At 52.5% G+C, this 27,563-nt stretch overlaps 1 protein-coding gene across 2 annotated transcripts in view; it reads right to left on the bottom strand.

Moving 5' to 3' along the window:
• LOC101939714 (C-type lectin-like) overlaps positions 1-27,563 on the bottom strand; it is a 525,580-nt gene that overhangs the window by 10,091 nt on the left and 487,926 nt on the right. Inside the window, exons 1-2 of one of the 2 annotated variants that reach the window (XM_065593364.1) lie at positions 11,722-11,833; positions 5,104-5,183 (exon numbers count right to left, since the gene is read on the bottom strand). In XM_065593364.1, coding sequence (XP_065449436.1) covers positions 5,104-5,170 — 67 coding nt within the window. In that variant the 5' untranslated portion in view covers positions 5,171-5,183; positions 11,722-11,833. Of the gene's footprint in view, positions 1-5,103; positions 5,184-11,721; positions 11,834-27,563 lie in introns of those variants that run through there. The other variant, XM_065593253.1, reaches the window with a different exon arrangement.

The raw sequence follows: 27,563 nt of genomic DNA, 5'->3' as shown, positions 1-27,563 counted from the left end.
TGACTGCTCTGCTGCCCTGGGCCTTTCATCCTCCTCAACAGCGCAGGGTCTGTCTGACCGGAGGTGGGACAATTCTACAGTGTCCCGGAAAGCCTCAGCAACATACCTCTCTGCCTCCCTTAGCTCCCCCAGTTCCGCCACCCTTGCCTCCAGAGTCCGTACGTGGTCTCTGAGGGCCAGGAGCTCCTTGCACCGAATGCACACATACGCCACCCGCCCACGGGTTTGCATGGGCACACCCACCCTGCCTAGCATGATGGGACGGCTTGCCCAAATGATCACTTTGGCTGCTGTGGGATCCCCAGTCTCTTTGTTATTGGGGCAGGAGTAATAAAGCGTTGTGATCCTGGTTATGTGACTCAAGGACAGTAGAACTGTACTTGGCCTTTTATGACGGAGGGACTCCCCTCAACTAAGTAGCACTCGCTAGGCAAGGGACATGGGTTCCAAAGCCCAGTGAATTAAGATAGATGGTTGGTTTTTATCCTTTTTCTCTGTGCTAGCAGTGCTACTTTTGACTCCCTTAGGAGTCTTGTTACATACTACAGAGCTGAAGTCACTGATACTTGCGTCTAAATGTTAGACTTATTTTGGGCTAGTGGTGTACTAGCACTAAGGCTCCCCTACTACCAGCTAAAATTATTAAAAGCTGTGTTAAGGATGGGGGGCTAAAGGCAAGTTGGTGAGCACCTAGCAGGATGGCTAGTGGAGAGGAGTAGATAGTGGAGAGGCGTGGCTGGCCAAGTGGATAGCAGGGTGGCTGGTGAAGTGGAGCAGCTGGCTGTGAAGACTGCAGCAGAACCCCATGGAGAGGCATGGCAATCGGCCGTCAACCTGAGCAGCAGAGCATGTAAGATGCCCCCCCATACCTCCCCCACTTCCACCCAGTTGAGGAGGTAAACTCTGTAGAGGAACTTCTGAACTCTGGGGGCTGCACTGACCAAGGACAGAAACTGTGGGAGGGGTGACTTTTGGATTGCTGCACTTAAGACCCTGAGGGGAAAGGACACTGCCCAACTTACTTGGGGGTGGGTCTTTTGCTCATGGTTTGTGTTATGAATCCTGTTTGTGGTGTTTCCCCAACATAATGCCCGGGGCCGGCTCCAGGTTTCTTGCCGCCCCAAGCGAAAAAAAAAAAAGGGAGGGGGCAGAGTGCCACCGCCGAAGCAAAAAACAAAAATGGAGTGCCGCCCCTTGAAAAGGGCCGCCCCAAGCACTTGCTTGGAACAGTGGTGCCTAGAGCCGGCCCTGATAATGCTGCATTGTTTCCCTCCTTTATTAAAAGGCTTTTGCTACACTCAGACTCTGTGCTTGTGAGAGGGGAAGTATTGTCTCTTAGAGGTGCCCAGGGGGTGGTGGTATGTAATTGTCCCAGGTCACTGGGTGGGGGATCGAGCCGGTTTGCATTATGTTATTGAAATGGAAGCCCTAGATACTGAACCCAGCACTTGTTGCTGCCAACTCTGACGGGCAGAAGGGTTACACACAAATGCAAGGAGTATGGGAAATAAACAGAAGAACAGGAAGTATTAGTATATAAGCTAAATTATGACTTCATTGGCACCACAGAGACTTAGTGGGATAAACCTCATGACTGGACTATTGGGAGAGAGAGGTATGGCTTGTTCAGGAAGGGCAGGCAGAGAACAAAGGGAGGAGGTGTTGTGTTATACACCAATAATATATCCACTTGTTCTGAGGTCCAGAAGGTGAGACACAGGCCAGTTGAAAGTCTCTGAGTAAAGATAAAAGGGGAAAAACAGAGGTGATGTCATGGTAGGGGTCTACTATAGACCATCAAGTCAGGGGAAGATGGATGAGGCATTTATAGGGCTAATAAGAGAAATATCCAACAGACAAGACCAGGTAATAATGGGGGGACTTCAGTGTCCCCAGTATCTGTTGGAAAAGTAATATGGCAAAACATAAACTTTTCAAAACATTCTTAGAATGTATTGGGGAGAACTTCTTATTTCCAAAGGTGCAGAAAGTAACAATATTGACAAAAAAAAAGTCAATTGTGACCTAGGGTGACCAGACAGCAAGTGTGAAAAATTGGGACGGGGTGGGGTTAATAGGAGACTATATAAGAAAAAGAAAAAGACCCCAAAATCGGGACTGTCCCTATAAAATCAGGACATCTGGTCACCCTGATTGTGACCAGATACTTAACACAATCAATATTATCAACAATGGGGAAGGAATGCAAGCCAAAATAGGGAAAGACCCAGTTAAAGAATGTTTAGATAATTTATGTTTCACATAGGCAGAGCTTAATGAAATTCATTGTAGGATACTTAAGGAACTAGCAATCTTGGAACCATTAGCAATTCTCTTTGCGAAGTCCTGGAGGATGGGTGAGGTCCCAGAGGACTGGAGAAGGGAAAGCAATGTAACTATCTTTAAAAAGGGAACAATGAAGATCTGGGAAATTATAGATCAGTAACCTAACTTTGATACCTGGAATGATACTGGAACAAATTATTTAAAAAAATCAATTTGTAAGTATTTAGAGGATACTTGGGTTATAAATAATTACCAATATGGAATTGTCAAGATCAAATTGACATGGGGGGGAGGTCCTTGTCATGCCAAGTCAACCTAATTTCCTTCTTTAACAGGGTTGAATGGGAGGACGCTGTTAACTTCATATATCTTGATTTTAGTAATGCGTTTGACACAGTCCCACATGATTCTTTCATAAGCAAACTATGGAAATGTGATCCATATGAAATTTCTAGGTGGGTGGGTGCGCCACTGGTACTCAAAAAGTAGTTATCAATGCTTTGCTGTCAAACAAGGTAACATATCTAGTGGTGTCCCTCGGGGTCTGCCCTGGGTCTGGTACTAGTCAACATTTTCATTAATGACTTGGATAATGGAGGGGAGAGTATGCTTATAAGTTTTGTGGATGAAACCAAGCTGGGAGGGGTTGCAAGCACTGTGGAGGACAGGCTTAGAATTCAAATGGCCATAACAAATTGGAGATTTGGTCTGAAATCAATAAGACGAAATTCAATAAAGACAAGTGTAAAGGAAGGAAAAATCAAATGCACCAGTACAGAATGGGGACTAACTAGCTAGGTGGTAGCACTGCTGAAAAGGATCTGGAGGTTCTCGTGGATGACAAATTGAATAGAAGTGAACAATGTGATTCAGTTGAGAAGGCTGATATCATCCGGGGGTGTTGTGATGGCGTATACAAACCCCACACTGGGCAACCAGGAGTTAAGGACATTCCACACCTGTAGGAAATGCCCCAACTGGAGGAGGAGTTAAAGGGCAAGGGAGCAGCTCGTTTGGTGACAGAGCAGGGAAGAGAGTAGACCTGCGATCTGCAGCTCCAGCAGAGGAGAGCTGAGATGAGGAAAAGACAGAATCTTTCCCCACAACAACGGCTCAAAGGTCCCTCGCTGAGGGAAGGGAGGACCTGTTACAGAGACAGCCTGGGAGGGGAGTATCCCCCTCTCCCATGGACTGAGTTTTGCTAATTCCCCTGCACTTGCTTGGACAGCCCTAGAAGGGGAAGACCCTAGGGCTGATCTGGCCCACGAGGGGGCCATACCACAGGAGGAGGCAGTTGCTAACCCAAGAGAGGAAGAGAGCTACCCCCTGCACGCAGCTGCCAGAAGGTCCCTACCTTGGGACAATAGTGGGGGTGGGGTGGTAGGAAGTGGCCTGGGGGGGGGGGGGCAGCCTTAAGCAGCTGTGGCTGTGAGACCACTCAAAGGGTCCTGGGTCGGAGCCTGGTGGAGGGGGAGGGCCTGGGATCCCCTGCCAACAAACTCCCTGCAAGTCACGGGCCTAAGCCCTGACCACTAGGGGACGCTCCCTACCGACCAACCCCCGAGCGAGGACTGTCACAGGTGTGTTAACAGGAGTGCGGTGTGTAAGACACAGGAGGTCATTGTCCTGCTCTGCTCGGCACTGGCAAGGCCTCAGCTGGAGTTCTGTGTCCCGGCCTGGTGCCGCACTTTCAGAAAGACGTGGATAAAATGGAGAGAGTCCAGAGGAGAGCAACAGAAATGATCAAAGGTTTAGAGAATCTGAGCTATCGGGAAAGGTTAAAAAACTACGCATGTTTAGCCTTGAGAAAAGAGACTGAGGGGGGCTGAGAACAGTCTTCACGTATGTTACGGGCTGTTATAAAGAGGACAGTGATCAATTGTTTTCCATGTCCACTGAAGGCTGGACAAGCAGCAGTGGACTTAATCTGCAGCAAGGGAGATTTAGGTCAGATATTAGGAGAAACTTTCTAACTCTCAGGGCAGGGAAGCTCTGGAACAGGCTCCCAATGGAGGTTGTGGAACCTCTGTCACTGGAGGTTTTTAAGACCAGGTTGGACAAACACATGTCAGGGATAATCTACGTTTACTTGGCCCTGCCTCAGTATGGGGGGGCTGGACTAGGTGACCTCTGGAGGCCTCTTCCAGCCCTACATTTCTGTGATTCTCTGAGAGCTGAGGGCCCACAGAGCGAAGGGAACACAGAGCTCCTGACAGATGGGTGTAGGAGGGATTAGCAGTATGTGGAGTAACTGCAGAGACTTGTCGGGCTAAGTAAGGAAGAGGTGCCGGGGGAGAGAAATAGTTTATGTCCCAGGATTTTTCTTTGGAGGGGCGAAGGAGGGAAGGTTTTGGATTATCAACATCAGAGGGCTCAAGTTGACGAAGAGGCGCCATTTTGAGCCCAATGAGAAGAGATGGACGTGACTCCTTGGGGACGTTTTCCCCACATTCTGTTCCCTGGGTAGGATGGGACCCCGCACACAGTGGGGAAAGTCACTCCCTAGGCAGCAGCAGGAGATGGGGGCGGGTTTAGCTCCCAGCCTGTCTCTCGCACTCAGTCCCAGTGGGTCCCAGGGATTCTCTCTGCACTCAGAGCCGGGGGGAGCAGGAAGCCGCCTCACTCCTCGAGCAGGTGCTGAACCGCTGGCTGGGGTCTGAATTAATGGGTTCGGTGGGGAAGGGGCTCTGGGACCCAGCTGTGAGGGCTGCTCCCCCATGGTGGGGCTGGAGGCCCCTGAGTGAAATGAATTCACTTCCCATTGATGGCAAACAGCACCTGGGGGCTCCAGCTCCGAGGGGCCAGGCAGGGACTCACCTTCCAGCGAGGGGTTAAAGATCAGGCAGCCGAGGAGGCAGAGGCTGAAGTAGGCGACTGGCCCCATCTTCTCACTTCCCCTGGGGAGAAAACACACCAGGGAGATGGTGACATGAGAGCCTGAGACTTCCTCAGAATGACCCGCCCCCCATCCCTCACGGGGCATTTCAGTACTTCAGAGCTGGGGCTGTTTGCTAAAGGGATGGGCTGGGCTGGAAGGGCCCCAAGAGGGATCCTGTCCCCCAGCTCTGGGGCACTAACCTCGGAGCCCATCACCCTGGGTCCGAAGGGCCCTTCCTCTTCCACCCCTCACTGAGCCGTGCCCCAGGGACAGAACTGGACACCCAGCAGGGAGCCAGGCCCCAGCTCCTCAGTGGCTGGGCTCTGCAAGCTGTATCTCCAGGGACTCCCCAAACCAGGGCTGCAGGTGGGGAGAAGGGGGGGGGGTCAGCAGGGAGGCCATGGTCACTCAGACGGGACCTGGTTCCAGGCAACAGGGTCCCATTTGCAGAGCAAAGCGGTTCTCAGAAGGGGCATTTGCCATCTCCCACTTTCCCTGTCTCCCCCAGTGCTGGGGCTGGCAATTCTCCATGGTAGGCACCTACATGGATCTTGGAGGGAGGGCACAGGTGGCAGGAGGGGAGAGTTTGGAAGAGCACCAGGATGGAGGCCAGTCTGTGTGCACGTGGCTCACAGACAACTGGTGCCTCCCTCTATAGGGGAGCACAGGCTAAACGGGAGGACATGTGACTGCCCTACATGTCTCCTCCACACCCTGCCCCCAGCTCAGGGCCCCTGCTCTCTCCCCACCCCCTCCCTGCCCCTTGTTACCTGTGGGGGGTGGTAGGGTTGCCACTTTTGGTTGGATGTATTCCTGGAGATTTCATCACATGACATAATCATTAATTAAAGATTAATCTTTAATTCCTGGACACTCCAGGCCAATCCGAGATGGTTGGCAACCCTACAGGGGCTCTGTCCTGCCGCTGCATCGGCTCCTCCCCGGCATGTCTGGCCGCTCTCCCTGGCAGCCGTGCCCAGGCAGGAAGTGGGCTGGAGCTGCTCCCAGTTGCTGCTCTGGGCAGCGTCGCCAGCGGCCTGGGAGAGAACCTGGCTGGGGAGGGGCAGCAGCAGCATCTAGCTTCCTGCCTGCGCTGGGCTGCTGGGGACAGGGGCCAAGCATGCCGGGGGGGGGGGGGGGGGGCGGTTCTGTCTCACTTGGCCGCTGTCCCCAGAAGCCCAGCCTGGCCTGGAGGGAGCCCACCATTGCCGCAGCCTGGTGCTCTCCCAGGCCGCTGCTGCAGTGGGCAGTGTCCTAGCGGCCGGAAGAGGCTCTTATCCTGCCCCCTTTCTGCTTCCCACTCGGGCCGGCTGCTGGGGGGCACTTTACCCTGCCTCCCCTCCCCTGACACGTCCATCTTGTCCCATGGAAAGTGTAAGATCCCCAGGGAGTGTAAATCAACTGGAGTCCCCCTGAAGTCAGTGGGGGGATCCCCAGCGGGTACAGTCTGGTGTGGGGCTATTGGAGTCCTTGGGGTCAGACCCCCAGCGGGTCCAGTCTGGTGTGGGGCTATTGGAGTCCTTGGGGTCAGACCCCCAGCGGGTACAGTCTGGTGTGGGGCTATTGGAGTCCTTGGGGTCAGACCCCCAGCGGGTACAGTCTGGTGTGGGGCTATTGGAGTCCTTGGGGTCAGACCCCCAGCGGGTACAGTCTGGTGTGGGGCTATTGGAGTCCTTGGGGTCAGACCCCCAGCGGGTACAGTCTGGTGTGGGGCTATTGGAGTCCTTGGGGTCAGACCCCCAGCGGGTACAGTCTGGTGTGGGGCTATTGGAGTCCTTGGGGTCGGACCCCCAGCGGGTACAGTCTGGTGTGGGGCTATTGGAGTCCTTGGGGTCGGACCCCCAGCGGGTACAGTCTGGTGTGGGGCTATTGGAGTCCTTGGGGTCGGACCCCCAGCGGGTACAGTCTGGTGTGGGGCTATTGGAGTCCTTGGGGTCAGACCCCCAGCGGGTACAGTCTGGTGTGGGGCTATTGGAGTCCTTGGGGTCGGACCCCCAGCGGGTACAGTCTGGTGTGGGGCTATTGGAGTCCTTGGGGTCAGACCCCCAGCGGGTACAGTCTGGTGTGGGGCTATTGGAGTCCTTGGGGTCAGACCCCAGCGGGTACAGTCTGGTGTGGGGCTATTGGAGTCCTTGGGGTCAGACCCCAGCGGGTACAGTCTGGTGTGGGGCTATTGGAGTCCTTGGGGTCAGACCCCCAGCGGGTACAGTCTGGTGTGGGGCTATTGGAGTCCTTGGGGTCAGACCCCCAGCGGGTACAGTCTGGTGTGGGGCTATTGGAGTCCTTGGGGTCAGACCCCCAGCGTTTACAGTCTGGGGTGGGGCTATTGGAGTCCTTGGGGTCAGACCCCCAGCGGGTACAGTCTGGTGTGGGGCTATTGGAGTCCTGGGGGTCAGACCCCCAGCAGGGGGCGTTGCTCAGAGCTCCTCTGGAGTCACCGGGGCTAGAACCCCAGCGGGTGTGAACTGGCCAGAGCCCCACGGGAGTCAATGGAGTCACACCAGCTGGGGCCTGGCCCCCATCAGTGCAGGGTAAAATGGCAACTTTCCCCATTCCCGGCCCTCAAGCCCGGGGAGCACTCGGCCCATCACGCGCCCTGTGCTTGGCTCGTCAGCGCCCTGACCTGGGTGTTGTCATTTACACCTGTGCAACGAGAGTGGGAAATGCACCATCCTCCCTGGGCGGCGATTAACACCCACACCTCTACCCCGATATAACGCGGTCCTCGGGAGACAAAAAATCTCACCGCGTTATAGGTGAGAAAGCGTTATATCGAACTTTCTTCGGCCCCCCCGTTCCTTGTTCCCTGACCGCCCTCTCCAGAGACCCCTGTCCCTAATCACCCCCAGGACGCCATCCCCTACCCAACACCCCTGCTCCCTGTCCCCTCTCTGCTCCGACCCCTATCCACACCCCCGCCCCCTGACAGGCACTCACTGGCAGTAGCGGAAAGCAGAGGAATGTGGCCCCAGCCCGCTCCACTCCGCCACCTCGCTCCGCTTCCCGCCACCGGTGAGTGCGGGGAGGTTGGGGAAAGGATGCCCCCCGTACTCACCGGCGGCGGGAAGTGGAGCGCTGCGGCTGGGAGCTGGCGGAGTAGAGCGGGCTGGGGCCGGGCTGCTCCGCTTCCGCCAGTGCCAGTGAGTGCGGGTGAGGGATCCCTTCCCCCAAGCGACACGGCTGGGGCTGGGGTGAGGGAAGCGGAGCGGGCTGCTCCTGGCCCCCCGCTAATCCCCCAGGCCACTCTGGGACTGCGGGGCCCCCAATATTGCCCCCCCACAGCTCCTGCCTCCTAGATCCTTGGGGGGGAGCCCCTGAATGCCCCCGAGACCCTTTGCACCTTATCCAAACCCTTGGCCCCGGCCCGGCACCCTGAACACACCGTTCAGAGCAGCGTGTCGGAGCTTTACCACATCGTATGTGAACCCGCATTATATCGGGGTAGAGGTGTACTGGGCACTGGTGACGTATGGTTACCAACCCTCCAGGATTGGCCTGGAGTCTCTCAAGCCCACGAAGATTGGACTATAACTTGGGGGTGCTGCCTGTGGCCGAGGTATTGGGCCTGTTCTGGGCTGCCCACGCTCCCTCCTGTCTGTCTCTCTGCTGCATTTCAAGGGAGCCCATTACCCAGGTATGTAGGTGCTGACCATGGCCTGATGAAAGTGGTGTCAGACTTGCCCCCAAAGTGACTCTGATCTCACCTGTCTGTGGCTTGGCTGCTTGTATCTGGGGCTAGTGAGACTGTTTAAAGGCGGGGCACAGCACAGACCCTGTGAATTCATAGAATATCAGGGTTGGAAGAGACCTCAAGAGATCATCTAGTCCAATCCCCTGCTTAAAGCAGGACCAGCACCTAAACAGATTTTTACCCCAGTTCCTAAATGGCCCCCTCAAGGATTGAACTCACAACCCTGGGTTTAGCAGGCCGATGCTCAAACCACTGAGCAATCCCTGCCCCCATGGCACGACACCTGGTTGTTGTTAGTAACTACCGGTGTGGTGCTCGGCTCTTGTTTGATGAGTCGGCTGTGTGTGTTTCCTTTGTGTGCTGCCCCAGCTCTGCGCGGATCGCTGACACAGCAGACCCCGAGAGAACCCCCAAAGACCACAGACTCTAGTAAGGTACGAAGGAACTGAGCCAGGTTTATTGTCAAATGGAGCACAGTAATAGTTTCCTATAGACTTGGCAGGACATACTACGAAATTGTGCCCCCTGGCAATGGACCGGCTCACTCAGTGGCGGGATACTCCACTGCCCCCTAGGCCGGACAAAGATGCGCACTCCGGGACCTACATTTATACAGTTACAGGGCAGATTACTCATCCCTACTGACGTATTGAGGTCCAGCCCCTTGACTTATTGGGGGCTGTCTCCTCCTTTGATTATGTTGTTTCTATCCATTATGCTGTCCTTTTGACCCTGTCTTTAAGATGCACCTGCTTCTAGCAGCCCTCTTCTCGCCAACTTCTGTGAGTGGGGCCTGCCTCTGGCTCACAGCCCAGCAATGCCTGGAAGTACTTTGGTTCAGGCTTCAGGCCTCAGACTGGGCCTCTGACACAAGAGATTATGTTTCAGGGCCTCATCTTACTACACTGGTAACTTCACTCATCTCACTTCCAAGCCCCAGCTGACTCCTACTGTGAATTTTATGCATAGATTGCAAGGCCAGGACAGACCATTGTGATCATCTGGTCTGACCCCCTCCCGCCCCCCCGTAAAACACAGGCCAGAGACCTGCCCCACAATAGTGCCTACAGCAGAGCTTTTGAAAAACATCCAGTGTTGATTTTAATATTGCCCCTGGTGGAGAATCCACCACGACCCTGGGGAAGTTGTTCCAGTTACTCTCACTGGGAAAAATGTCTGCCTCATTTCCAGTCTGAATTTGTCTAGCTTCAGCTCCCAGCCATTGGACCGTGTTACACCTTTGCCTGCTAGATTGGGGAGCCCATTGCTAAATATCTGTCCCCATGTAGGTATTTATAGACTGGAATCAAGTCACCCCTTAACCTTTTCTTTGCTGAGCTGAACAGATTGAGCTCCCTGCGTTTGTCACTCTAAGGCCTTGGCTACACTTACCGGCAAGTTCGACGGCTGGAAATCGAACTTCTGGGTTCGACTTATCGCGTCTAGTCTGGACGCGATAAGTCGAACCCGGAAGTGCTCGCCGTCGACTGCGGTACTCCAGCTCGCCGAGAGGAGTACCGCGGAGTCGACGGGGGAGCCTGCCTGCCGAGTGTGGACCAAGGTAAGTTTCAACTAATTCGAAATAAGGTACTTCGAACTTCAGCTACGTTATTCACGTAGCTGAAGTTGCGTACCTTAGTTCGAATTAGGGGGGGTAGTGTAGACCAAGCCTAAGGCAGGTTTTCTAATCCTTTAATCCTTCTCATGGCTCTCTCTGACCCCTCTCAAATGATCAACATCCTTCTTGAACCGTGGGCACCAGACCTGGGCACAGGATTGCACCAGCAGTCACACCACTGCCAAACACAGATGTAGAATAACCTCGCTGCTCCTACTTGCTCCTACCGCTCCTCACTGCTGCCCTGTTTTTGTATACCAGGTTTGCATTAGCCCGTTTGGCCACAGCATTGCACTGGGAGCTCATGTTCAGCCGGTTACCCACCCCCACCCCCAAATCTTTTACAGAGTCCCTGGTTCCCAGGACAGAGGCCCCTATCCTGTAAATCTGGCCTGCCTTCTGTGTTCCTAGATGTCGGCATTTACATTTAGCCATACTGAGATGCATATTGTTTGCTGCACCCAGGTTACCAGGAGATCCAGATCGCTCTCTATCACTGACCTGCCCTCTCCATTATTAAACATTCCCCTAAACTTTGTGCCACCTGCAAACTTATCAGTGATGGATTTATGTTTCCTTCCTGGTCACTGATAACAATGTTAACTAGTGTAGGGCCAAGAACTGATCCCTGCAGGACCCCACTGGAAACAAACCCGCCCCTTGGTTGGAATGTTCCACCGGGGACACCCAGAGCTGTGGGCCCCTGTGTTACCCCACGGCCGCAGCAAGGGTGAGCTTAGCTGGAGATTAGACTGTTTGTCAGCTCCCTGCCACACCGGCCTGCTCCGCCAAGGGGGTTCCCCCCGTCTCTTCTGCTGCCCAGCTCTGCCTTGGGGGGCTCCCCCCCCACCATCAGCCCTCCCTGCTCCGTCGGGGTGGGGGCTGGAAGGGCTAATGAAACATCCCTGGGGTGGGGGAGGGCCAAAGGGAGATGAGGGCCAGGGGCCACCCTGCAGGGGGTGATGTGCCAGGCCTCACAAAGGGGGAGACATCTGGTTCAGTGCCAGCCAGGAGGGTGGGACCCTGGGCACCGCTCTCTGGGACAGGACGCTTAGCTCCGGTCCTTCTTGGGTGGAGGGCGGGGGGCAGAGCCGTGGGCAGTGGAGAGCCGGGTAGACCCTGTCCCAGGGCCCAGGCAGCTCACACAGGGCAAGTCCGGCCACCAGGCCCCGTCCCAGGGATTGAGTGTCCCTGAGTGCCCAGCACCCAGTGCAGAGGGGAGAATGATGGGAGGGGGCCGGGACTCACCTGTCCGTCTGTCTCTCGTCTACAGTGGTGGGTCCAGAGCACTGGGTATTGGAGTTCAGCCTGGGCTGGGCTCTGGGTCCCCGGGGGGTTTATAGCCCAGCAGGGGGAGGGGCTGTGGGGGGAGGAAGAAGGAGGACGGTGAATTTGGAAATGGGACCAGATGTGACAGTTCAAACCCAGTGACCACACAGATAAGAGATGGCAATCTGCCCCCGCTTCTGCTCGGCTTCCTGCTGCCCCCTGAGGTGCCCTGGCGTGGCTGGCGGGGTGAGCGTTATTGCTTCAGAGTCACTGCCTGGCACTGGGAAGGGGGCGCTGGGGCAGGCACGGAGGCAGACGGCCAGCCCAGAGGGGCACATGGGGCGGATTTCTGCAGGGATGATGTGATGGGGGGATACAGCAACAGTTTAACTTCCTGCCTGAGTGACCTGCCCCAAAAACCCTGTCCCCAAGCACCCAGCTGTGAGCACCCACCACCCACACACCTCTCCCTGAGCAGCCAGCTGTGATCATACCCAGCTGTGAGCAGCCACCACCCACCCACCCACCCCGTCCCTCAGCAGCCAGCTGTGAGCCAGCCCCCATGACTCTGTCCCTGAGCACCCACCATCCACTCATCCCTGTTCCTCAGCAGGCATCTGTGAGCAATCCACGCCCCCACCACTGTCTTTCAGCCCCTGTCCACCCACTTGTGTCCCTGAGCACCCCACTGCGGGAGTCTCCCAACCCCACATAGACCTGCCCTGAGCAGCTCCTGTGGCAGGAATCACTCTCATGCCGTGTTCTGTAAATCGAGGTCTCTCTTCCCACCCCCATTCACTTGTATTTGCTGACAGTGATAGGAGGTGGGGAATGGGGGGAAGGGGCGACAACCCAAACCATCCAGTGATGGCGCCAGTCAGCCCCAGTGGTGCCAGTGGGGCGATGAGCCTGGGCTGCCTGTTACAGACCGTGCTGGGGAAGAGGCTGTAGACTCAGGGTCTGTTATCCAGGGACTTGGACACAGGCTCAATGTCTCTGAACCAAAGGCCTGTGAGGGGCCTGGGGCACGCTGGGAGCCTTGGTTATCACAGATGTTAAAGCCAGAAAGGACCATTGTGATCATCTAGTGTGACCTCCTGCGTCACATGGGCCAGAGACCCCACCAGTGAGTTCTGTGTCCAGCCCAGAGGGTCTGGTTTCACTAGGGTAGATCTGTAGAACTGACCAGTCCCCCCCATTATTTACCGCTCCACCCATTCTTCTGTCACCTGCTAATATCACCAGCAGAGATTTTATATTATCTTACAGATCATTGATGAAGATATTGAATGGCACTGGGCTGAGAACCGCTCCCTGCAAGACCCTGCTACATCCACCCCTGGTGGATGGTGATTCCCCATTGACAGTTACCTTCTGGGATCCATCAGCTAGCCAGTTCTTCCTGTGTTTAGTATAAAAACAACGAGGAGGCCGGTGGCACCATAAAGACTAACAGATTTATTTTCTGGTTTTGTTGGATACAGATTAACACGGCTACCCCCTGATACTTGTATTTAGTATAAGCGACATCGACGATTTTATACTGTGGTAGGTTTTTAATCAGAATGTCCCGTGGGACTAAGCCAAATATCTTACACAGTCTCTGTCTATCACAGGGGTAGGCAACCTATGACACACGTGCCAAAAGTGGCACGCGAGCTGATTTTCAGTGGCACTCACACTGCCCGGGTCCTGGCCACCATCTGGGGGGGGGGGGGGGGGCTCTACATTTTAATTTAATTTTAAATGAAGCTTCTTAAACATTTTAAAAACCTGATTTACTTTACATACAACAATAGTTTAGTTATATATTATAGACTTATAGAAAGCGACCTTCTAAAAACCTTAAAATTTTTACTGGCATGCGAAACCTTAAATTAAAGTGAGTAAATGAAGACTTGGCACACCACTTCTGAAAGGTTGCCAACCCCTGTCTATCATGTCAACACAGTTACCTTTATCAACCATATTTGTTATCTGAACAAAACCCCAGGCTGATTGCCTGTAATTATGCTGCCATGCCTTGATTCTTTGCTGATTACACCCTTGATCGGACTTTCCATGATTTTGCCATGATTGGTCTCAGGCTAACTGACCTAGAGTTACCCAGAGCATCCCATTTCCCTTCTTAAATAATGGCCTATGATTTGCTTTCCTCCAGTCCTCCAAAAAGTTCCCCAGAGTTTAAACAGTTCTTAAAAATCAACATTAGTGCTTCAAACACCTCCTCAGCCATGTCTTGTAATACTCCTGGGTGCCAATTATCCAATCCAGTTGAATTAAATGATTTTCTTTAACAGCTGCTATTTAACATTCTAGCACAGCATAGCAGGTATTTCTATAGCACTGTAAGAGATGAGTATATCTGGGCTCTGATCGGCTGAGAGAATTCCACCCACCAGGCTGGTTCATGACATCAGTACGGTGCCTACGGCTAACAAATGGGACATGGAAAAGTTTCGGTCCCAGGGGTCAGGTGCTGTAGCATCCTGCTGCCCCAGGGTTTCTGCGAAAAACCTTTTCCTCCCCAAACACTTACTCAGGCTCAGGCTCTGCGTGGAGCTGTGGTTCATTTGCCGGTTGTGCAGCACTCAGATTTCCCTGCAGTGCATTAGCAATTCCCTATCCCCCATGTTGTGTTACAGAGCAAATGTCACCCACCCTCATCGCTTGTAACCCCAAGGGATTGATTCCCGGCAGAGCCCCTCTGGGAGCCACTCAATAGACCAAGGGGGCCAGTTAGTGATGGGAACAGACCAAGGGTGCTGATTGAATTATCTAGACAGGACAGGCCCCCGCCAAATGGCACTGGGAGCTCTGAGAACCGATCTCTCCCTGGCCAGGCTCCAGGACCAGCCAGCCATACTCAGGTTGCTCCACAACACCAGGTACAACTGACCAGAGAGGCCTGCTGTCCCACCTCCAAGATGGAGCAGCGGGCAGTGGCATTGCTCAGAGATGGCTTCAGCCATCTGTCTCAGGCAGCACCCACAGACCTGTGACAGGCACCAGCTCCTGCCCCCCCAGTGCCCCACATCTCCTCTAGAGCATCCCGCAGGGAGCCAGCCTCTCCCCGTCCTGCTCAGCACCCACCCCACACTGCTAGGAATACGGACCGAAGGGCCAGGCGCTGAGCTCTCCTGCACAGACCGTTATGGGTGTCACCATTTTATTGCCCCATTATGAGGTGACAGTTGCTGCCACAATTGCAATTTCCTTTGTAATCTAACAGTTCTGGTGCCTCAGGACCCAGCCCTGAGTGAGCAACTGACCCAGCCTGCAATGGGCTGAGATAACAAAGTGCCGGCTCATTGCCTCCGGGCAGGGGCTGGAGGAGCTCGTTGCTCTCTGGGGTAACCAGGTTCCTCTGACTCTCCCTGCATCCCGACACAGCTCTGTATGGCTTGGCCTTTGCATTAGGCTTGGTCAGCTGCTTCTGTGCAGGGCGAGGCCTCTGCTGGCTTCTGCCTGGATGCTTGGGGAGGCGAAGGTTTCCAGAAGAGACCTGGGGCAGCAAGATGTTACAGCACCAGTCACATGGAACAGGAACTTTCCCACGTCCCGTTGGTTAGCCGGAGGGACAGCACTGATGTCATGAGCCACCTGCTGGGTGGAAATGTCTCAGCTAATCAGAGTCCACTTGTCCGGTACAGTCATTGATTCAGCTCTCAGACCACCAGTCCCCTGCACCCTGGCTGGGGTTCTCTGGCCTGTGCTGTACAGGAGGTCAGACTAGATGATCACAATGGTCCCTGCTGGCCTTGGAATCTGTGGATCTATCACACGATACAAAGATGGGAGACTAACGTATTGTGTGTCACAGGCAGAGAATCGGTGGGACCCAGGTGCCCCAATACCCAACCCAAGGCCCTGCAATGGCAGGGAACTGGTTAAGTGACACAGGCCCAGGTGATCCTAGCAAGTGACCTGCACCCCACACTGTTGAGGAAGCAAAAAAGCCCCAAGGGCCAAGCCAATCTGACCTGGGGGAAAATTCATTCCCGACCCTGAGCATGTGAGCAAGGCCCATCGGCCAAGCACTGAGAGAGCAAATTCTCAGCACCACCCCAGAGCACTGGCCTCTCCCAGCCACTGTCCCATCTCCAACCATGACCATCTTTAGGGACGAGGAACACAGCATGTCGGCCATCACTGCAGGCTAGGGGACTCTACCCTGGGAAGCAGCAACACTGAAAGAGATTTGGGGGTCGCGGGCGATAATCACCTGATCATGAGCTCCCAGTGTGACGCTGTGGCCAAAAGGGTGGATACAATCCTGGGATGTATAAACAGGGAGATCAGGAGCAGAGAGGTTATTTTACCTCTATATTTGGCACTAGTTTGACCGCTGCTGGAATCCTGTGCCCAGTTCTTGTGTCCATGGTTCAAGAAGGATGTTGATAATTTGAGAGGGTTCAGAGAAGAGCCATGAGAAAGATTAAAAGATTAGAAAACCTGCCTTATAGTGATAGACCTCTTGGAGTGCTGTCAATTTCATTTAACAAAGAGAAGGTTAATCGGTAAGTTGATTATAGTCTGTAATTATCTATATAATGGGCAGGGATGGTGTCTTTAGCCTGTTTGCCAGAAGCTGGGAATGGGCGACAGGGGATGGATCACTTGATGATTCCCTGTTCTGTTCATTCCCTCTGGGGAACCTGGCACTGGGCACTGTCGGCAGACAGGACACTGGGTAGATGGACCCAGTATGGCTGTTCTTATGTTCTTTTGATCCTGAGCCTGACGATCCCCAGGGCCAATGGGGAGAGGCCAGTGCTCCATGTCACCCGGATTGACAGGGCAGGCAGGCCAATGAGGGAGTCAGGAGGCAGGGGGCCCACACTTCATGTGAGCTGCAGCTTCCAGGGACAGCGCAGGGCAGAGCTAAGGGGGAGCTGCAGCCTGAGCTGGGCTGGGGACAGAGCAGCAGTAGGAGCAGCCCGGAGCCAGGAGAAGGGGCAGTGCAGACCAGCCATGCCGATGTGCAGCCAGGGCTTGTTACCCGGGGTTCTATCACTGAGACCTTTGTCAAACTTAGGTCTAGAATGACCTTCTTGAGGGAGTGAGTAGGGTCAGTCACCAATTGCTTTTTGACGTTGGTTCGGACAACATAGGGACCGATAAAATTGGTGACTGGTGGATCCAGAACCCAAACATTGCAACTTTTTACACCAGGAAGCCCTCTCAGAAGCCATTTTCCTGTCATGCTAACCTGCATGTTGATAATTTCCTCACCAGCACACCAGATTAACTGATGCTGCTCTCCACACTGTGAAGATAGGAGCTCCTCTTGGAGCGGCCACTGGTTCTTGTTGGAACAGGACAGGAGGATCTTCCATTCCCCTCCTGGTGTGACTATTTGCAATTCTGTTTTTTCCAAATTCGTCTGTTTCCCAATGAGGTAGATGGCATATTCTAATTTAAATCAGATTGTTTTGTTTCCAGGGGCTGTTTTCTCAGGCAGGTCAGTCCACAGCTGCGCACACCTGGGTTGGTTACAATTATGTAGCAGCCTGTTTGTTCCCACCCAACGACAGCCTAATTTATCTGGGTAGTATTTTCCAGTTCCTCCCACCAATAAATCTGCTCTCCCGGGCCCAAAAGGGGAAGGAGATATTACGGAATGCACGAGGATAGTGATGTTTCCACCAATCATTCTGGGATTCTTTAGCCGCCAAAGTGGACTATCATGTACAATCCAAATCATTATACGTGTTGATTCTTCACTCATTTCGACAGTGATGTTTACTATGTTCAAACCTTTTAATCTCACAGAAGTGGGGTTATAGCCATCTGTGGGTCCAAGAAGATGGAGGCTTTCCCCTGAGACATATGTGGGACTTGGAGCAATGTCGAGGGTATTGTTTACTTCACACTCCAGTGTCTTCCATGCGTAGTTCTCCCATGTCTCGATCATGAAGTCTTTTGGTGCACCAACACCAGAAGTGCAGACCCCCAAACACAAATAGTGACGTACACAGCCAGGACCACATCACAGGCAGGGCTGTTGGACATCTGCTGACTGAAAACTCTGCAACACAAAACAAAAATAGACTGTTCCTCTCCTTCCCCTTCAAGGGGGAGGGAGTGGTAAAGGTTTTAAAGCTGACATTTATTCAGACGCTCTGATGTCTGGATCATGTTTCTCCCAAGCTGGGAGTACCTGGGCCTGACACTGGGCTTCGTCTCAGACTGACTGGGATGGTTTCCCTTCCATCATTTTAGCTGTGAGGACTGAAACCACTTCAGTATGTTTTTCTTTCCTGACCAAATTTCTAGCTGATAGACAGTGGGATTAGCCTTGTTACAGATTCTAACAGGTCCTGCCCAATAGGACTGAGATTATGTGCTTTTTCCCTTACTTGTTGATACATAACCATGTCTCCTATCTGCCATTCCTGGGGATTTAAGATGGGACTCATTCTTTTGTCCATTTTCCAAATGTTAGTTCCCAAGGTTATAGCGACCTGCCGATGGATGTCAGCAACAACTTTTAACAGCTGCTGCATCCATTGGTCCCTGAGGACACAAGAAAGAAAGGAGAGCAGCAGAATACGGACCCTGGACTTCAGAAAAGCAGACTTGGACTCCCTCAGGGAACTGATGGGCAGGATCCCCTGGGAGAATAACATGAGGGGCAAAGGAGTCCAGGAGAGCTGGCTGTATTTTAAAGAATCCTTATTGAAGTTGCAGGAAAAAACCATCCCGATGTGTAAAAAGAATAGTAAATATGGCAGGCGACCAGCTTGGCTAAACAGTGAAATCCTTGCTGATGTTAAATGCAAAAAAGAAGCTTACAAGAATGGAAGATTGGACAAGTGACCAGGGAGGAGTATAAAAATATTGCTCAGGCATGCAGGAGTGAAATCAGGAAGGCCAAATCACACTTGGAGTTGCAGCTAGCAAGAGATGTTAAGAGTAACAAAAGGGTTTCATCAGGTATGTTAGCAACAAGAAGAAAGTCAAGGAAAGTGTGGGCCCCTTGCTGAATGAGGGAGGCAACCTAATGACAGAGGATGTGGAAAAAGCTAATGTACTCAATGATTTTTTTGCCTTGTCTTCACGAACAAGGACAGCTCCCAGATTGCTGCACTGGGCAGCACAGTATGGGGAGAAGGTGACCAGGCCTCTGTGGAGAAAAACGTCGTTCGGGACGATTTAGAAAAGCTGGATGAGCACAAGTCCATGGGGCCGGATGCGCTGTATCCGAGGGTGGTAAAGGAGTTGGCGGATGTGATTGCAGAGCCATTGGCCATTATCTTTGAAAACTCATGGTGATTGGGGGTGGTCCCGGATGACTGGAAAAAGGCTAATGTAGTGCCCATCTTTAAAAAAGGGAAGAAGGAGGATCCGGAGAACTACAGGCCAACCAGCCTCACCTCAGTCCCTAGAAAAATCATGGAGCAGGTCTTCAAGGAATCAATTCTGAAGCACTTGGAGGAGAGGAAAGTGATCAGGAACAGTCAGCATGGATTCACCAAGGGCAAGTCATGCCTGACTAACCTAATTCTATGAGGAGATATGAGGAGATAACTGGGTCTGTGGATGAGGGGAAAGCAGTGGATGTTTTATTCCTTGACTTTAGCAAAGCTTTTGATATGGTCTCCCACAGTATTCTTGCCAGCAAGTTAAAGAAGTATGGGCTGGATGAATGGACTATAAGGTGGATAGAAAGCTGGCTAGATTGTCAGGCTCAACAGGTAGTGATCAATGGCTCCATGTCTAGTTGGCAGCCGGTTTCAAGCGGAGTGCCCCAAGGATCGGTCCTGGAGCCGGTTTTGTTCAATATCTTCATTAATGATCTGGAGGATGGTGTGAATTGCACTCTCAGCAAGTTTGCAGATGACACTAAACTGGGGAAAATGGTAGATACACTGGAGGGTAGGAATAGGATACAGAGGGAACTAGACAAAGTAGAAGATTGGGCCAAAAGAAACTTGATGAGGTTCAACAAGGACAAGTGCAGAGTCCTGCACTTAGGACGAAAGAATCCTATTCACTGTTACAGACTAAGGACCGAGTGGCTAGGCAGCAGTTCTGCAGAAAAGGACCTAGGAGTTACAGTGGACGAGAAGCTGGATATGAGTCAACAGTGTGCCCTTGTTGCCAAGAAGGCTAACGGCATTTTGAGCTGTATAAGTAGGGGCATTACCAACAGATCGAGGGATGTGATCGTTCCTCTCTATTAGACATTGGTGAGGCCTCATTTGGAGTACTGTCTCCAGTTTTGGGCTCCACACTACAAGAAGGATGTGGAAAAATTGGAAAGAGTCCAGCGGAGGGCAGCAAAAATGGTTAGGGGTCTGGAGCACATGACTTATGAGGAGAGGCTGAGGGAACTGGGATTGTTTAGTCTGCAGAAGAGAAGACTGAGGGGGGATTTGATAGCTGCTTTCAACTACCTGAAAGGGGGTTCCAAAGAGGATGGATCTAGACTGTTCTCAGTGGTACCAGATGACAGAACAAGGAGCAATGGTCTCAAGTTGTAGTGTGGGAGGTTTAGGTTGGATATTAGGGAAAAAATGTCACTAGGAGGATGATGAAGCACTGGAATGGGTTACCTAGGGAGGTAGTGGAATCTCCTTCCTTAGAGGTTTTTAAGGTCAGGATTGACAAAGCTCTGGCTGGGATGATTTAGTTGGGGATTGGTCCTGCTTTGAGCAGGGGGTTCATATAATCATAGAATATCAGGGTTGGAAGGGACCTCAGGAGGTCATCTCCTCAGGAGAGTTGGACTACGATTCTATGATTCTATGATTACACTGGAAATTCTGTCAATTCTTCTGTCAGATTGGCGGAGACCCTCGGGGGTTTCGCCTTTCCCTGCAACATGGGGCACGGGTCACTTGCTGATTTGAACTCCAGTGAATGGGGGATTCTCTGTAACTTGAAATCTTTAAACCATGATTTGAGGACTTCAGGAACTCAGGCAGAAGTTCGAGGTCTATTACAGCAATGGGTGGGTGAGGTTCTGTGGTCTGCGATGTACAGGAGGTCAGACCAGATGGTCATGATGGTCCCTTCTGGCCTTAAAGCTTGTGTGTCTATGAACCTTGGCCACATGGCAGGAGCTGTCAGTGACCGTCTGTCCAGCCCATAGAGCACGGGAGGATGGGGAGGCTCCTGCTAAGGCCCCTTGGCTGGTGCCTGGGGGCCCAAGCTGTGCTGTTGTGTTAATGAGAATTGGGGGTCTTATGCACTGGGCAGAGCTGTGGCCCTCACACTGGGGTTGGGGGTTTTCTGGGCCCGGGGTATTTCCAGGGACATTCAGGTGGAGTTTGAATGGGCTGTGGGTGGCATCTGGTGCACTAGGTGGGGGGCAGGAATTCTTGAGCAATAGGGTCCTAATCTCAAGCAGTGTTTGTCAGGGGGAAAATGTCCACAAGGGGGTCTAAGGATGCAGGCAATGAACCCACCACCCAGATACTGAGAAACAAGGGGGGAAAGTGAGGGAAAAGCAATAAAGCAATGCCTGGGCTGCCTCATGTCCCCTGTACAGCCCTGCTGCCCTCCTGACTCAGCCGGGGGGTTCATCGATTCCAAGGCCAGCAGGGACCATTGTGACCATCTAGTCTGACCCCCTGTGTAACACAGGCCAGAGAAGGGGCCCACAATAATTCCTAGAGCAGAGCTTTTAGAACAACAACCAGTCTGGATTTAACACCTGTCAGTGATGGAGAATCCACCACAACCTTAGTCATGATTCTCACTGTTCTAAATTTATGCCTTATTTCCAATCAAAATTTGTCTAGCTTCAACCTCCAGCCATTGGATTATGTTCAGCTTCTCTGCTAGACAGATGAGCCCATTATTGCATATTTGTTTGCTATATAGATAATTACAGACTAGAATCAAGTTAAATGAAAATCGATTGAGCTTCTCAAGGTCTATCACTCTATGGCAGGTTTTCTAACCCTTTCATATTTCTCGTGGCTCTTCTCTGAACCTTCTCCAATTGACCAACATCCTTCTTCATTATGAACACCAGGACTGGACGCAGGATTCCAGCAGCAGCCGCACCAGTGCCAAATCTAGACATAAAATAATCTCTCTGCTCCTGCTTCAGATTTTGCTGTTAATTAATTATAATTATAGGCCATTTCCAGGCTGCTTCCATTCAATACCCTCGTTCTACCGCTGACAGCCACTCTCTGTAAACCCAAACGTCTACAGGGTGCATCCACGAACCATCCTCTGCTGCCACGTTGTCATGGACTCACAGATCGTGCCCACTCTTGGCCCCATGCAGTCCGTGGGGGGAACCCCTTCCAGTGCGACAGCCCTTCTCGGGGGTCCACTCTCTCTCAGGGTTAGCCCCCCCCACTTCCTGGAGCCGCACCTCTCTGAGCCTTAGGATATCTGTCTCTTGCCATGGGCCCCCTCAGGGAGTCCACTCGCTCTGGACCCCCTGGGCCTCCATCCCGTGAAGGGGTTGATACAACCCTGTTCTCTAGACCGGAGTGACTCCCAGCCAGCATAAAACAGGAGGGTTTATTGAGAGGTGAACACAGCACAGGAAACTCTCTGACCCTCAGGCCTGGCCTTCCTCAGCCCAGCACATCCCAGGCTCTCTGCATCCAGGTGGGCTCTGCCTGATCCCCCTCTCCAGCCCAGAGCCCCGCTGCTTCCCAGCTGGGCATCTGAGATCCCCGGCCCCAGGCCCCTCCTCTGTCCATTATTTTCTCTTCAGGTAAACAGGGTCACCTGGGCCTCCTCTCCTCGCTTCTGTCCTCTGTCTGGAACCGGCTGGTCAGGTCACTGGGGTCCTCTCTTCAGAGCCCATTGTCCTCCCACTGGCCAGAACTCCTGCGCTGCGTCTCTGGGTCACCAGGTCACCAGTTGCTGGGGTATCCATCCTCCAGGCCACTGGCTGGGGCCCCAAGTTCCCTCTCCGGTCCTCTGCAACAACAAACTCCCTCTCCCATTACCTCATTAAACCAGTAACACCCGGGGACACTGAGTCCCACTCCCTCTGCATGAAAATCCCCCACTTCGTCACACCCTTATAAGAGGGCAGAGGGCCAGAAGCATAGACAGACTCTAGCTTTGAGAGGGAGGGACCTGGCTGCAGGGAGCTGAGAGAAGGTACCTGGAGTGGAGCAGGGCTGGGGGAAGGCCAAGGGAGCTGGGGAGCTTTGGCCTGGAAACCCCCCAGGCTGCGGCATAGTGGAAGGCCAATTAGGTACTGGGGTTGCAGGGGGCAGCCCCAGGGTAGGCAGAGGCAACAGGTCCAAACCCCCCTTGCCTGTGATGAGTGGCTTTTACACTGAAGTCTGCCCCAGTGAGCGGGGGCTAGATGGTGACTGGCAGTAGCCCATGACTGAGGCCAGGTGGGGATAGAGGGTTGGGGGTTCCCCTGGGCAGGGAGACCCTGAGACTGCGGGGGTATTGCCAGGGGGCAGCAGCCCAAAGACAAGGCGCACCAGGTCCTGGGAGGGACACGGGGGCCAGCAGCAGCGAACAACGGCCTGCAGAGGGCGCTCCGGAGGCTGGAAACGTTAATTCCCTGAGACAACAAGCAGGAGGCGCCGTAGTGGTGAGTCCCGCCCCGTCACAGGTCCCCAGCTGAGGACCCCAAAAGTGAGGAACTGTTGAAAGTCTTGGCCAAAGAACATAGAGCAGCCAGAGCCCTGAAGTACTGCTTGGGGAGGAGAAGGTTTTTGACAGATGCCTTGGGAAAAGAGGACGTTAAAGCACCTGACACGTGGGACAGAAACTTTCCCACGTCCTGTTTGTTCGCCAGAGGGACAGCACTGGTGTCAGGAGCCACCTGCTGGGTGGAATTGTCTCAGACAGTCAGAGTCCAGCTGTTCTGTACCGTCACCTTCTGCAGAGCTCAGACCACCAGCCCCCTGCACCCTGGCTGGTTCTCTGGCCTGTGCTGTGCAGGAGGTCCCTTCTGGCTTTAACATCTGTGAAAACCAAGGCTCCCAGCATGCCCCAGGCCCCTCGCAGGCCTTTGGTTCAGCGACATTGAGCCTGTGTCCAAGTCCCTGGATAACAGACCCTGAGTCTACAGCCTCTTCCCCAGCACTGTAACAGGCAGGCCATCGCTCGTTGCAACCACAGGGGCGATGGACTGATACAGCAAAGGTTTAACTCCCTGCCTGAGTGACCCCCACACACATCTGCCCTGCGCAGCCGAGCTCTGAGTAGCTGTTGTGGCAGGAATCCTCGTGCCATGTGCTGTAAATTGGGGTCTCTCTCCCCCCAGTTCACTTGTATTTGATGATGATGATGGGAGGTGGGGAATGGAGCGGGATGAGCGACAACCCAAACCGCACAGTGATAGTGCTAATCAGATCATCTAGTGTGACCTCCTGCATCACACGGGTCAGAGACCCCAGCAGTGAGTTCTGTGTCTGGCCCAGAGCGTCTGGTTTCATTAGGGTAGATCTGTAGAACTGCCCAGTCCCCACCATTATTTACCGCTCCACCCATTCTGCTCTCACCTGCTAATATCACCAGCAGTGATTTTATATTTTCTTTCAGATCATTGAAGAAGATATTAAATGTCATAGGGATGAGAACTGATCCCTGTAGGACCCTACTACATACACCCCTGGTGGATGGTGGTTCCCCATTGACAATTACCTTCTGAGGTCAGGGGGAGGTCAGTGGTTTGAGCATTGGCCTACTAAACACAGGGTTATGAGTTCAATCCTTGAGGGGGCCATTTAGGGATCTGGAGCAAAAATCTGTCTGGGGAGTGGTCCTGCTTTGAGCAGGGGGTTGGACTAGATGACCTCCTGAGGTCCTTTCCAGCCCTGATATTCTATGATTAGTTAGCAAGTTCTTACTGTATTTAGTATGAGTGACATTGACAATTTTATACTGTGGTAGGTTTTTAATCAGAATGTTGAGCAGGAGTAAGCCAAATACTTTACACAGTCTAAGTCTATCACATTCACACATTTATCTTTATCAACCATATTTCTAATCTTAACAAAATCCCAGGCTAATTGCCAGTAATTCTGCTGCCATGCCTTGATTCTTTGCTGATTGCACCCTGGATCAGCCTTTCCCTGATTTTGCCCATGATCAGTGTCAGGCTAACTGACATATAGTTACTCAGGGCATCCCCTTTCTCTTCTTAAATATTGGCATAAAATTCATTTTCCTCCAGTCCTCCAAAAAGTTGCCCAGTGTTTCAACATTTCTTAAAAATCAACATTCGTTCTTCAGACAGCTCCTCGGCCACATCTTTTAATATTCTTGGGGGCCAATTATCCTGTCCTGATGAATTAAAAACTATGTCATGGAATAGTAGGCATTTCTATAGCACTGTAGGAGATGAGGATATCTGGACTCTGCTTGGCTGAGAGAATTCCACCCAGCAGGCTGACTCATAACATCAATGTGGTGCTTATGGCTAACAGAGGATGTGGGAAAGTTTCCGTCCGAGGGGTCAGCTCCTTTAACATCCTGCTGCCCCAGGGTTTCTGCTGAAAACCTTTTCCTCTCCAAACTCTTGCTCAGGCTCAGGCTCTGCGTGGAGCTGTGGTTCATTTGCCGTCTGTTCGGCACTCAGATTTCCCTGCAGTGCATTAGCAATTCCCTGTCCCCCGTGTTGTGTTACAAAGCAAATGTCACCCACACTCACTGCTCATAATTCCCAGCACAGCCCGGTATCCTGGTTAGTGATGGGAACAGCCCAAGGCCCCCAGAGGTTGGGAGCTGATTGAATTATCCAGACAGGACTGGCCCCCGCCACATGGCACTGGGAGCTCTGAGGGCCGATCTCTTCTTGGCCAGGCTCCAGGACCAGCCATGCTCATGTTGCTCCCCAGCACCAGGTATGACTGACCAGAGGGTCCTGCTGTCCCATCTCCCAGAGGTAGCAGGGGGGTTGCTCAGAGATGACTTCAGCCATCCCTCTCAGGCAGCACCCACAGACCTGTGATGGGCACCAGCTCCTGCCCCCCCCAGCACCCCACATCTCCTCTAGAGCATCCCGCAAGGATCCAGCCTCTCCCCGTCCTGCTCAGCACCCACCCCACACTGCTAGGAATACGGACCGCAGGGCCAGGCACTGAGCTCTCCTGCACAGACCGTTTGGGTGTCACCATTTTATTGCCCCATTACAAGGTGACAGTTGCTGCCACAATTGCAATTTTCTTTGTAATCTAACAGTTGTGGTATGTTAGGACCCAGCCCTGAGTGAGCAACTGACCCAGCCTACAATGAGGTGAGATAACACAGTGCCGGCTCATTGCCTCCGGGCAGGGGGCGGTGGAGCTCGCTGCTCTCTGGGGTAACCAGGTTCCCTTGACTCTCCCTGTGGCCCGACACAGCTCCGTATGGCTTGGCCTTTGCAGTAGGCTTGGCCAGCTACTGCTCTGCTGTGCAGGGCCACTGCTGGCTTCTGCCTTCATGGTTAGTTGTGCCTTTAAACATTTGTTCAAGGCACCCAGAGTTTAGGACTTTTCTACTCGGCTTTTTGACTCTAGCAGAGCAAGTCCCTGCTCATGCCAAGGCCCCAGGCCTCACTGAACACTGACAAATGCATGGCTGGAAACCAGTCCGGCTCACCCGGGTGGTAGTGTTGTTAAATTAGGAGTTAGATTTATAAGAATGTGGTTAGACTTTATGAAATGCTTGTAAGATGCTGCATGTAGTAATCTTACCTATAACACCGGAACCCCCTGGTATCAGGTTATGTTAGTTGTTTGCATTGCAGACCTCTGTGCTTTTGGAAGTCAAACAGGAAACAAGCATTCATTAACATAGAAATGCTGGCTGCCTACAGAAGGTGCTAGGTCCTGCCCACCAAGGTGGCCCCTTGAAACCAAATGAGGCATCGGGAAACATCAAAAAACAGAGACTTTGTTGACTGCTCCTGCCCCCCATACCCATGATTAGGAGACCTGCAGGTGGACTTGTCCCATCAGCCTGAAATCTGGGGAGGGGAATAAATATCCTTGACACAAAGAAATTGTTACCTCTGTGTTGCACGAACTCTGAGGGGTGAAGAGATCCCCAGGCTTGGCCTGGGTTAGCCCTGAAGAGCCTGCACATTAGAGCAGCTTCTATTTGCTCAAAAAGAACAGGAGGACTTGTGGCACCTTAGAGACTAACAAATTTATTAGAGCATAAGCTTTCGTGGACTACAGCCCACTTCTTCGGATGCATATAGAATGGAACATATATTGAGGAGATATATATACACACATACAGAGAGCATAAACAGGTGGGAGTTGTCTTACCACCTCTGAGAGGCCAATTAATTAAGAGAAAAAAAACTTTTGAAGTGATAATCAAGCTAGCCCAGTACAGACAGACAGTTAGATAACAAGTGTGAGAATACTTACAAGGGGAGATAGATTCAATGTTTGTAATGGCTCAACCATTCCCAGTCCTTATTCAAACCGGAGTTGATTGTGTCTAGTTTGCATATCAATTCTAGCTCAGCAGTTTCTCGTTGGAGTCTGTTTTTGAAGTTTTTCTGTTGTAATATAGCCACCCGCAGGTCTGTCACTGAATGACCAGACAGGTTAAAGTGTTCTCCCACTGGTTTTTGAGTATTTTGATTCCTGATGTCAGATTTGTGTCCATTAATTCTTTTGCGTAGAGACTGTCCGGTTTGGCCAATGTACATGGCAGAGGGGCATGTACTTCAAAAACAGACTCCAACGAGAAACTGCTGAGCTAGAATTGATATGCAAACTAGACACAATCAACTCCGGTTTGAATAAGGACTGGGAATGGTTGAGCCATTACAAACATTGAATCTATCTCCCCTTGTAAGTATTCTCACACTTGTTATCTAACTGTCTGTCTGTACTGGGCTAGCTTGATTATCACTTCAAAAGTTTTTTTTC

The sequence above is a fragment of the Chrysemys picta genome, chromosome 1 (genome assembly GCF_011386835.1).
Source record: "Chrysemys picta bellii isolate R12L10 chromosome 1, ASM1138683v2, whole genome shotgun sequence".
Taxonomy (NCBI): Eukaryota; Metazoa; Chordata; order Testudines; family Emydidae; genus Chrysemys; species Chrysemys picta.
Note: the sequence above shows the minus strand (reverse complement) of the source record. Positions and strands in the feature narration are given on the sequence as shown.